The sequence below is a fragment of the Neoarius graeffei genome, chromosome 17 (genome assembly GCF_027579695.1).
Source record: "Neoarius graeffei isolate fNeoGra1 chromosome 17, fNeoGra1.pri, whole genome shotgun sequence".
In the NCBI taxonomy this organism is placed as follows: domain Eukaryota; kingdom Metazoa; phylum Chordata; class Actinopteri; order Siluriformes; family Ariidae; genus Neoarius; species Neoarius graeffei.
Genome location: NC_083585.1, coordinates 30,021,215 through 30,033,367, shown reverse-complemented (window position 1 = coordinate 30,033,367; position 12,153 = coordinate 30,021,215). Strand labels below are relative to the sequence as shown.

The following is a 12,153-nucleotide window of genomic DNA, read 5'->3' as shown; positions in this document are numbered from 1 at the left end:
AAATGTTGAAACATTTCATTTTTAAGCCATTTTTGATCTGCAGCATTTCTTTACATGTGCTTTTGCACAGTCTGTCTATCTATCTATTAGAACATGTTTTCCCACTAGTGTCCAAATATTGTGTTTGAGTCACAGATGAAGTCCTTTGTGCTCTACATTTTGTAGTTTTCACAGTACAGCAGTATGGTGTAGCATTATTCATAAAACAAGTGACTTTTATTGTAGGGAAATAGCACCTCCTGTACACACTCAAATAAACAACTCGGAGGAACACACACACACAGGGGTGCAGTTCGCGGATTGTACTGAAGGATTCTCATTTACATTGAAGTTAGTGCTTCATAACGTGCACTATGACGACTACCGTGGCTAAAAGGTCGGTATTTTCACTGTTTTTCAGGTTTGTTGTTGCATTAAATGTCTGCATTGAGGCAGAGAATGTGCTTGAATCAAAGCCCAGCTGGTTAGCTAGCAGGCTAACACACACAGCGACAGAAATATATGTGTGTGTCTGTGATTAAGGCTAACAGTCTGCATTTTAGAGTTTGATTTAATTTAAGCATAAATATAATTTTCAGTATGAACAATATTAATGTCAGTAGAAGTGCATCAAAATAAACAGCTGTACAGCAGACAGTGCTATCAGGTTTGAATCGAAGGCAGTGTTCAGTGGCGTGTTTGTTTGTTTGTTTGTGGAAACAGTTATCCAGGTTGGGGGGAAATCCCTTCAGAAAACGTCCCTTTATGCCCTCATCAGTCCTTACAGATCTAGCTCTCTTGCCTTCGTGTTTGTTTGACTGATTTTAGTTAAAATGTAAGTTAAATTTTAATTCGCTGAGGAAAATATAAACTCAAACGTTAGCTATGTACATAATGTAAATAAAAGTCTTTGCTTTCTGTGGCGGTGTAATGTCCCTGTGTGTGTGTGTGCCCTCTGATCCAGTGTGTGAACTGCAGAGTACACAGTGTTTCTTTCTGTCCCCTCCCCCCGCTTGAGGAACTCTCCTCAGCTCTGCACACATGAAGAATGATCACAGAAATACTCCCTACTTGGTAGTTTTGAGCAAAACAGATGCAGAATGATGTTGTTCTGTGTAATACAAAAGTCTCTGTCAGACAGAGAAGCACACAGTGAAGGTTTGGGACTCTGTGTCAGCTGAGAACTTTGTGTTCCTAAATATGACGGAAGCTCTGCTTGTGTGTTCTCTCTCTCACACACACACTCTCTTTCCCTCTGTCTCTCTCACACACACACACTCTCTCTGTCTCTCACACACACACACACACACACTCTCTCTCTCTCTCTCACACACACACTTTTTCTCTCTCTCTCTCACACACTCTCTCTCTCTCTCACACACACTTTTTCTCTCTCTCTCACACACTCTCTCACACTCACACACAATCACTCTCTCTCACACTCATATATATACACACAATCTCTCTAACGCACTCTCACTCACACACACACTCTCTCACACTTGCGCACTCTCTCACACTCTCCCTCTCTCAAACTTGCACTCTGTCTCACTCGCACACTCTCACACTTACACTCTCGCACTAGCGCACTCTCTCTCGTGCTCGCACTCTCTCGCACGCGCTCTCTCACACGCTCTCTCTCTCTCTCACACTCACACTCTCTCCCTCTCTCAAACTCACACCCTCACACTTGCTCTCTCTCTCACACTCACACTCTCTCACACTCTCTCTCACACTCGCACTCTCCCACTCTCTCTCACACTCACACTCTCTCTCACACTTGTGCTCTCTCTCTCACTCTCATGCACTCTCTCTCGCACTCACACTCTTGCACTCGCACTCTCACACACACTCGCACTCTCACACTTGCACACTCGCACTCTCTCTCTCACACTTGTGCTCTCTCACTCTCACGCATTCTCACACTTGTGCTCTCACTCTCGCACTCTCTCTCACACTCGCACTCTCACATTTGCACTCGCACTCTCTCTCACACTCACACACTCTCTCACTCTCGCACTCTTTCTCTCTCGCACTCTCGCGCTCACGCACTCTCTCGCTCACACTCGCACACTCTCGCACTCTTGCACTCTCTCTCTCACACACACTCTCTCACACTCGCACTCTTTCTCTCTCGCACTCACACTCAAACTCTCGCGCGCGCGCTCTCTCAAACTCGTGCGCACACACTTGTGTGCTCTCTCACACACTCTGTCTCTGACACACTGTCTCTCTCACACACACTCTTACTCTCTCACACTCTTACTCACACACTCACTTACTCACTCACTCACACTCGCGCACACTCTCAAACTCACACACGCGCACACTCGCGCGCTCTTTGTCTCTCACACACACTCTCTCACACTCGCACTCTTTCTCTCTCGCACTCACACTCTCAAACTCTCGTGCGCGCGCTCTCTCAAACTCATGCGCACACACTTGTGTGCTCTCTCTCTCACACACTCTGTCTCTCACACACTGTCTCTCTCACACACACTCTTACTCTTACTCACACACTCACTTACTCACTCACTCACTCACACTCGCGCACACTCTCAAGCGCACACTCGCGCGCGCACTCTCTCAAGCGCACACTCGCGCGCGCACTCTCGCGCGCGCACTCTCAAGCGCACACTCTCAAGCGCACACGCGCGCGCGCACTCTCTCAAGCGCACACTCGCGCGCGCGCTCTCTCAAGCGCACACCCGCGCGCGCGCTCTCTCAAGCGCACACCCGCGCGCGCGCTCTCTCAAGCGCACACTCGCGCGCGCGCTCTCTCAAGCGCACACTCGCGCGCGCGCTCTCTCAAGCGCACACTCGCGCGCGCGCTCTCTCAAGCGCACACTCGCGCGCGCGCTCTCTCAAGCGCACACTCGCGCGCGCGCTCTCTCAAGCGCACACTCGCGCGCGCGCTCTCTCAAGCGCACACTCGCGCGCGCGCTCTCTCAAGCGCACACTCGCGCGCGCGCTCTCTCAAGCGCACACTCGCGCGCGCGCTCTCTCAAGCGCACACTCGCGCGCGCGCTCTCTCAAGCGCACACTCGCGCGCGCGCTCTCTCAAGCGCACACTCGCGCGCGCGCTCTCTCAAGCGCACACTCGCGCGCACTCTCTTTCTCTCGCTCTCTCTCTCACACTCACTCTCACACACACACACTCTGTCTCTAACTTTATCCAGCTTGGAACCCACGTGATCTTTATTGTGCAGAATCCAACTATTCAAATACTCATATCTATTCATAATATAAACTTATTTTTATTTATTTTTTTAAATTGGAGCTGTGAGCTGCTTTTTCCCCTGAACTTTCACCCCCAGGACTCCAGTTACTCTGTTAAAATGCAGACTCAAAACATTTTGTACTGACATTACCAATACTTTTCTTTATTAAAATGGATTAAAGCTGCTACATTACTGGCATGACTTACACATGTGGTTTGCAAGTTAATGTGAAAATAATTCCATAATTATTTTAGATTTATCAAATTCCACCTTTGTAATACACTTATGTTAACTGTATATCTGCAAACCTGTTAATTTATGCAAGTTTAATTTTTTTATCTCTAATTTTGTAGATTATTTCTTTTATGTATATATTCTTTTTTGTATACTTAGTACTTTTACACTACTCCTTCCCTGTATTATCTTTTTCTCTTTTTATATATATTTTGCTGCTGTAACAATGTAAATTTCCCCTTGTGGGATAATAAAAGGTTATCTTATCTTTATTTAATAAATTATACCAACTACCATTGTAAACACTAAATCACTGTTCACGGCCCCTTTGCAGGTCCCTGAATCCTAATTTAAGAATTATAGAATTAGAAGAAATGTGAATGTTTTGTTTGGTTTTTTTTGTTTGTTTGTTTTTTCACCTTTTTAAAACATATTTGCTCATCAGTTGGTTTATATTAACCTGCTTAAGGCTCAATTTGAAACTGCAAGCTAAAAAAAAACAAGTACTGTAAATGTGAATTAAAAAAAACCCAAACAAACCTCAAATATCGCAGAAAGTTTGTGCGCTCACATGGTGTATTTTTTTGTTTGTTTGTTTTTCTCTCCCATCTAGACAATTTTACTTAAGTATTTATCAAGATTAAAATGGAAACACCTTCTTATTTAGGCCATGGTTATTGCAGTGGATGTAATTAAAATCATCATGTCATTGCTTATCTGGTCTTAGAGGTCCGTCACTGTGTTTAATTGGATTGACGATTGCGAGAGGACAAAACCCAGCTTTAATTGCATAACATCAATCGGTGGAAACACGGACCATTCACAATTGATTTGTCAACCACTACTACTGCTACTTTTTTTTTTTTTTTTGAATCACTTCTATTTTGCGCAAGACTGCGATGGAGTCCTGTCTAGTTTTACTCACTTCTGCTGCCAATGCTAATTTATTAAAATAGAGAAAGTGTTTTAAATAAATAGAAAAATAATAGTGAAATGTAATGGAGCTCAGGTTTGTAATTTGGGGCAGTAAATTAATGGCTTGAGATTTGCTTTTTGTGACAAAGTTTAATTATTTAGTTATTTTGATCAATGTTTATATACCGAGATATCCTGTACTTAGAGTTAACATTCATAATGTAACTGTGAAATGCTTGTTGTTGTGACTCAAACTCGCATGCACACCAGTAAATTCAGAAGTTTATTGCAATTTTTTTTCTCCTGCACCTCCGCCGGTAGCGGTTTGGTTTTGTTTAGACTTGTGTAGCCTTACTTATCAGGGGTTGGAAGACGGAGGGGGTGTCCTCTTTGCAAGAATGGGCTGCAGAAATGGCACAAGTTGCAGCATTTGAAAAAATGTTATTTAAACAACTGGGTAGACTGGAGTTATATGAAGGAAAATGGGGGAAATACTTACATTTCTTAAAGGGCTCCTGAAAGGGTTTATGGAGCACTTGCATGTGACGTCACAGCCGATCCAGATTGTAACAGACGCCATCTTGTCGGTCAAACGCCATATTTCCGCCTTCTGCTTCTGGTTCTGCTTCTACTTCTACCTTTTCTTCTGGAAAACCCTACTATATACAATTCTACTACAACGGCTGTGGCTACAAGCTCTCCCTACCTGTGCACGTTTTTTATGTTTTTTGTGTGTATTTTTGCGTGTTGCTCGTCTGTACCGGACTTCAATATCCACTACAAACGTATGGACTTACTGGACATTGGTTTCCAGCAGAAAATGACGGTTTGTAGCGATTTCCATCGCATGCACAACATTCCGGACGAGAAAAAAAAAACATTCCGGACGAGATAGCGAGACCAGCGGGGTCTCCGTGGATTGTTATTGGAAGCAAAGCGAAGGAGGCAGCGCCGGGAGAGGAAGCAAAAGCGAGGCTGCAGAGCCGGCCTGTTGACTAAGCTCAGAAAACAGCCACTCAAATCTCCACTGCTAAACCTCTACCTCTCCAACGCCAGATCCATGTAAACAAGACGGACGATTTGGAATTACCTTATTCTATTCTATAATCGGCTGGTCAGTGCTATACTCAATACTTAAGTGACTTACCCATCCAGTGAGGATCATTTTCTTGTTTACAAGATGCCACATCTGAGTCGCTGACAAATCCTGAATTTCTGTAAAGATAACTGTCCAGAGATTTATAAGCACACAGTGCTTCACCACTGAACAGCGAGGGAAAGTTAATGAGGTAATTATACACATCTGGGTATTCCACCTCTGGCAGTTCCATATCCACTGACACGGTCGTGAAAACTCCGTCCGGAAAGCCATAAGGGTCACTAATCTGTAGATCGTTTATTTTAGACATATATCTAGTTATCTGTTCATTAGAAAAATGAGCCGTGTAGTCCGTCGGTTGAAATTGATCCATTCTGTACACGAGTGCAGCAGTATTCAGCTGTGCTGTTGACCGACAAGATGGCGGCTGTGTACTTTCCGGTCACGTGACTGCAAGATCTCTATACAGGGGAGAGATGCAAGTTCTGAGTTTCTGGGTGGAGGATTGCGTACCTGTGCTGCTGATGCTCTTTGTGTGTGTGTGTGGTTTTTTTTTTTAGTAAATTATCTCTTTTAATGCTGTGCTTATAGAGTTCATCTAGGTATGTACACGTGTGTGTGTGTGTACAAGCATATGTGTATTTGTACATGAAGGTGTATTGATAGAGGTATCTGATTTATGTAATTATGGGTTATGTTCTGCATTTATTTAATCTTTTTTTTTTTCTCATTTTCATTAATGGTACAACTAGTGTAGCTGTTGTTACTAGAGACAGGTCTGCTATACGTGACGGAGCATGACGTTAAATAATTAATAACCAAAGAAGGATCAGCATTTGGTGGTGGTTTACGGAGGCTTGTTAGTGGGCGGCGGGGGGGTGTTGGAAATATGCTGTGAATCATTCATTCTGTAATACCATGCTCTGTTATGCTGTTAAAAGAATAAAATGTTAATCACAAAGACTTGTGTAGGGTTGGGGTGAAGTGGCCTGACCTGCATGACCTATAGTATTGCTCATCTCCAAGAACGAGTTTCTGAAATACTGAACTACTTCAGTTTACAGAGAACATCACAATCAGCCAAGATCCTGGTGCAAATCCTGGCCAGGATCCTACCAGGATCCTAGCAGGATCTTACCAGGATCCTAACCAGGATCTTGTACAGGATCTGAAATATAATCCTAAAGGATCTTGTCCAAGATCCTCCAGGATCTTGAACAGGATCCTGTAGGGTCTTGGACAAGATCCTTTAGGATCCTAACCAGGATCTTGTACAGGATCCTATAGGATCCTGGTAAGATCCTACAGGATTTTGTGAAGGATCCTATAGGATCCTACAAGATCTTGTACAGGATCCTGTAGGATCTTGGACAAGATCCTTTAGGATTATATTTCAGATCCTGGTTAGGATCCTGGTAGGATCCTGGCCAGGATTTGCACCAGGGTATTGTAAGACCTGACTTCTTTTTTGGTAGAAAAGGTTAAACAAGTAAAGCCTATTCAAATGGTGTTCTGAATAGCCATTATTGTTTTAATCAACATTTAAGAGGGCGCTTGCATTCATTTTCATAAAGAATCAGCTGTGACCCAGGTATATGCATACTTTTAGATGAATCACATTATTATGAAGGTTATTTTTCAACCAAACATGCTGTTGATTGTACTAGGTTTCATAGTTGAATAAATATGGAACACTGCTCTTTATAACTTTATTCAAGCAAACTAATGAAAACTGTAACTCTGAAATATCATGGAATAGTTAAAATTGTCTTCCATATTCACCTTATTATGGTTTGTTGAAATAAAGGTCATCATATTTAGCTATATTTAAACCCTAAGTCACATATAGTATGTGTGAGCCCTCTTCTGCTCTTGTACAGAAGGATATTTATTTAAGTTTAAAAAAACCTCGCAAAAAAACTTTAAATGCACTATCTATTCAAGAATTTAGGGCTAGCAAGCCTTGTTTCCATGCTACCCTGAATTTGCTGAATCAGAGTATTGGGAATTCGTTCGGCAAGAACCTACTCAGGATCCTGTTGGTATCCAGTTAGGATCTTATTCAGGATCCTACTTAGGATCTTGTTAAGATCCTACAAGAACATACCCAGGATCCTGTTGGTATCCAGTTAGGATCCTGTTCAAGATCTTGTTTAAGATCCTACAAGATCCTACACAGGATCCTGCTGCAATTGAGTTAGGATCTTATTCAGGATCCTACTTAAGATCTTGTTTAAGATCCTACAAGATCCTACACAGGATCCTGCTGCAATTGAGTTAGGATCTTATTCAGGATTCTGTTCAAGATCTTGTTTAAGATCCTACTCAGGATCCTGTTGGTATCCAGTTAAGATCTTATTCAGGATCCTGTTCAAGATCTTGTTTAAGATCCTACAAGATCCTACTCAGGATCCTGAAGCATTTGAGTTAGGATCTTATTCAGGATCCCACTCAAGATCTTGTTTAAGATCCTACAAGATCTTACTTAGGATCCTGAAGCATATGAGCTAGGATCTTATTCAGGATCCCACTCAAGATCTTGTTTAAGATCCTACAAGATCCTACTTAGGATCCTGAAGCATATGAGCTAGGATCTTACTCAGGATCCTACTCAAGATCTTGTTTAAGATCCTACTCAGGATCCTGAAGCATTTGAGTTAGGATCTTATTCAGGATCCCACTCAAGATCTTGTTTAAGATCCTACAAGATCTTACTTAGGATCCTGAAGCATATGAGCTAGGATCTTATTCAGGATCCCACTCAAGATCTTGTTTAAGATCCTACAAGATCCTACTCAGGATCCTGAAGCATTTGAGTTAGGATCTTATTCAGGATCCCAATCAAGATCTTGTTTAAGATCCTACAAGATCCTACTTAGGATCCTGAAGCATATGAGCTAGGATCTTATTCAGGATCCTACTTAGGATCTTTTACAGGATCCTGATACTTTTTCAAGATCTTATACAGGATCCTGTTCAAGATCCTATCACTTCCAAGATTTTGGCTCCTTCTAGGATCCTATTTAGGATCCTGCACAGGATCTTATATAGGATCCTATTTCTACTTAGGATCTTAAATAGGAATGTAATCCTGTGCAGGATCCTATTTCTACATAGGATCCTATTCAGGATCTTAAATAGGATCCTGTTCCTATGTAGGATCTTATTCAGGATCCCATTCCTAAATAAGATCCTATAGGATCCTACAGGATCCTGTGTAGGATTTGCACCAGGGGTCTTTCTGCTTTTGCACCATTGTTATTATATATGACATCACTGTTTATTGCTTTGAGATGTTCCTGAGTAAGGACGTTCCATACTTGAAAGTGAGCCAGCATTTAAAAAAAAAACTGTTTCAGTACGTTACGAATGTATGAAACCTATTATTACAATCTCAGCCTGTAATTGAGCCTCAAAATGGAGTATAATGGAGCTCTAATTTCATATTGGCTTACATCCTGCATTCAGAGAAGCACTGCATGTCTTCTACACATGAAACGAGGCCTGAGAACTCGTCAGGTTCTGTACAGGTCAAGCTACACGTTCTACAAGTTTTTGTTCTATCAGAGCAAAAATATTTGAATGTCACAAACTCCACAAGAGTTTAGAAAGTTGGCCGTGCCGAACTGTTGAAGTCAGTCATGTTCCTGCCTGCAGCTATGTCTGTCTTCATGACGTCGTACTGCCTTGTGCCCTTTGTATGATGTTTGTTCAGAATATGGTTTTAACCTGGTTGTTTTTACCCCTGGTAGGATAACAGTGTGTGTATTGTGGCAGGCAGCAGTGTGTTTGCTTTGGATTATATGTTCTTTAAGGAGTATTGAACTTCCATCTTGGGTTTAGATTTTCACTGCTTGCTTTTAAACTGGAAAGTCCAGCCATGCTGTTTCTGCACATCCTGTTTGAAAAAAAAATCTGATTCTGTTTTTAGTCTCTTTTAAAAATGATCCCGTTAAAGCTGGGCATACACTGTGCGATTTTTGGCCCGATTTTGACACGATTTTCACTCGTGCGACTATTTTGGAGATCGGGCCGAGTTTTGGCTCAGGTGGCGTTTACATTAGACCGTATCCGTCTCGTTTTCGTCGCGGATGCACTGTCCGTGCACATTAAAACGACGGGAAACGACTCCACAGGCAGAACAACTTGAATTCGCCAGGGCCCACGTATTCAACCCAGTACGTATCTGATCCGGTGCTGTGTAAACATTGAGGAACGAGGAAACGCAGTGCTGAGCTCTAGCTGACGTCGTCATTGGACAACATCACTGTGACATCCACCTTCCTGATTCGCTGGCGTTGGGATCACACACACGGCGGCTCAGTCCCGAATCACTGCTCGTGCGCTTCACTCGCGCTCTCTGTGAGCTGCGCAGGGCCGGAGTGCGCACCCTCCAGAGGGCACTCGCTGTTCAGGGCGGAGTGATTTGGAGCGCAGGAGGAAGCGCTGAGCCGCACTGAGGTTTATTTACACATTTCAACTTATTTACCTCCTTCAGGCGCTTAAACTCAGTGAGAACATGAACATCACAGCCAGGTGTGTTTATCTGCTGGAGAAGGTGTTCGCTTGCCATCCTTCCACTTGCAAGTGGTGAGTGACTTGCGCATGCCCGATATGCACTGGGATCATATGACGTGCCGTCTAAGGGCCTCTGCATGCTCTTGCGACAAGGCTTTCGCAGACAGCTTTTCGCAGACAGTTGTAATTTATCGTTGAGCGGGGAGTAATAGGTGTGCGCGATGTTATTCACCGCAACAACGCAAGGGGGCGCGAAGTCGCTTGGTGGGTGTGGTTAGTGGAGTGTTTATCCTCCGGTTAGTTATAATGACTAGAACTGGAGTCGTATAGATGTACGTACTTCCTCACTTCCTCGATCAACCGCTCTTCGTGCTGCTCCATCTTCGCTTGTGTTTTTAAAAATGGCGGTCGTGAAAACAAAACAAACCGGGAAAGTAGGGAAGCGGAAGTGCGTGTACAGCGGATGTAGAGTGGACCAATCAGAGCCCTCTTGTCTGCGAGGCTTCTGCAGTGGTCACAATTTTTGGGAGGTGCATGCAGAGCGTCTGCGAAGGTGGGGGGGCTACGCAGATGCTGTCTGCGGTGCCGTCTGCGAGGACTGGGTTATCAGCATAAATTGGCCTTAATTAGTCATGTGATTAGCGTATCCGTGTATTGGCATTGCTGTGTGCACGCGAATCGTTTTAAAAATGTTAATCTGATGATCCGCTGATACGGTCTAATGTAAACACCACCTCAATCGTGCGTCTCGGATCGTGTAGCATACATGGGGTAACGACAAGCGATTAACACCTCACGACCTCCTCCCGATCGATCGGATGAAAATCAAGCCTGTTTGAAATCCTGAGCATCGCATCCGAGCATCGGATCGTATAGTGTGAGAACAGGAATCGTAAGCTGCGTGCTGTTTACCCCTGCGATTCACTCGTACAGTGTGAGCAGCAGCTGAATACCGCCATTGAAAAAATCGCACAGTGTATGCCCAGCTTAAGGAGAAGTTGGTGTTGTATAGAACAGATGATTTCGAAATGTCCTAAAATAGATATCGAATAATCCAAGAACATGGTTTCTAGAAAGCAAACACCAACAGGCTCGTACAGAGTTTGTGATTTATGAATCCAGGATTTTCTGAATCCAAGTTTTTGGTTTGTTGTCGAAGGTTCCTGAAACACAGCCTACAGGAATGTTCTTATTTTCCCAGGCGATGCTTGAGACGCTTTATTTCAAAAGATGGTCAGCAGATAGCTGTTGCTTTTGTTCTTTTCAGTTATGTGACGCAATTTTATCACACTATGTTTCTGTTTATCTCAGGTCTTTTGGGAGAAACCTCCCACAATATTGGCTAAGATTCCAACACAAACAGCTGTTCAAAAGTCATCATAAAAGTAGTTCAAGCATGCCGTAACGCCTTGTTTTATTTTTTTATTTGTTCTTATAGTTGATAAGAGAACAAATTGTCTTTGAATGTGCTCAAACTTTTTTTTTTTTTTTTGTAAAGAGATTCAGATACAGAATTTTATTTCCATGGAATTTACAACGATGTTTCAAACCTGCAGGATGCCGAGTTACATGACCAGGTGTTAAATTCTCCGGGCTTTCTCTCGTGAAAACGAGACGTGTCTTTTTAAACTAGCTTTTTGTCACAGTGCAAAAATTTCTTGAAGACTAATGCTCCTCTTTTAAGTGTGATGAATGCGTGGAGGCTTGGGGTAGAGCTGTGCGTCAGGGCTGAGATTCTGCAAGACCCTGCAAAAAAAGTCGCAGGGTGGATTTCACTTTCACGGGGGGGGGGGGCCGAGCAGGAGGTCAGCTATGAAGGTCATTGGGAAAAACAACGGTCATGTTTATTTATATGGGAATGTAGCGGGTGCACACGTGGCACTGAGCAAAACTTTTTTTTTTTTTTTTTTTTCAGGCTCCTGATGGTTTTAGTGTATAAATTTTTGAAAATATAAACACTTAAAGGGCTGATGACACGAACATGACTCTATGCAATTTCTTAAATAAACTATACAACATGGCAAACATGTTAGATTTCTGTTATAATTACGTGAAAAGAAGCTGTTGTTACGCAAATATCCAACTTTTAATTGCACAGCGCAAGAAAACTGGGTCCGTGGCTCGTGGCCATGTTGTGACGTCAGCAGGAGAACACGCTGCGGTTCACTGGCTGTTCTACTCTGGTTC

The 12,153-nt window shown here is 43.1% G+C and overlaps 1 protein-coding gene across 1 annotated transcript in view; it reads left to right on the top strand.

The window, feature by feature from the left end:
* The first annotated feature begins 244 nt into the window (after positions 1 to 244).
* The window catches only part of hif1al (hypoxia inducible factor 1 subunit alpha, like), a 32,121-nt gene continuing 20,212 nt past the window's right edge, over positions 245 to 12,153 (top strand). The window contains exon 1 of the mRNA XM_060943991.1: positions 245 to 376. Within this exon, the coding sequence (XP_060799974.1) occupies positions 354 to 376 (23 nt within the window). The 5' untranslated portion in view covers positions 245 to 353. The remainder of the gene's footprint in view (positions 377 to 12,153) is intronic.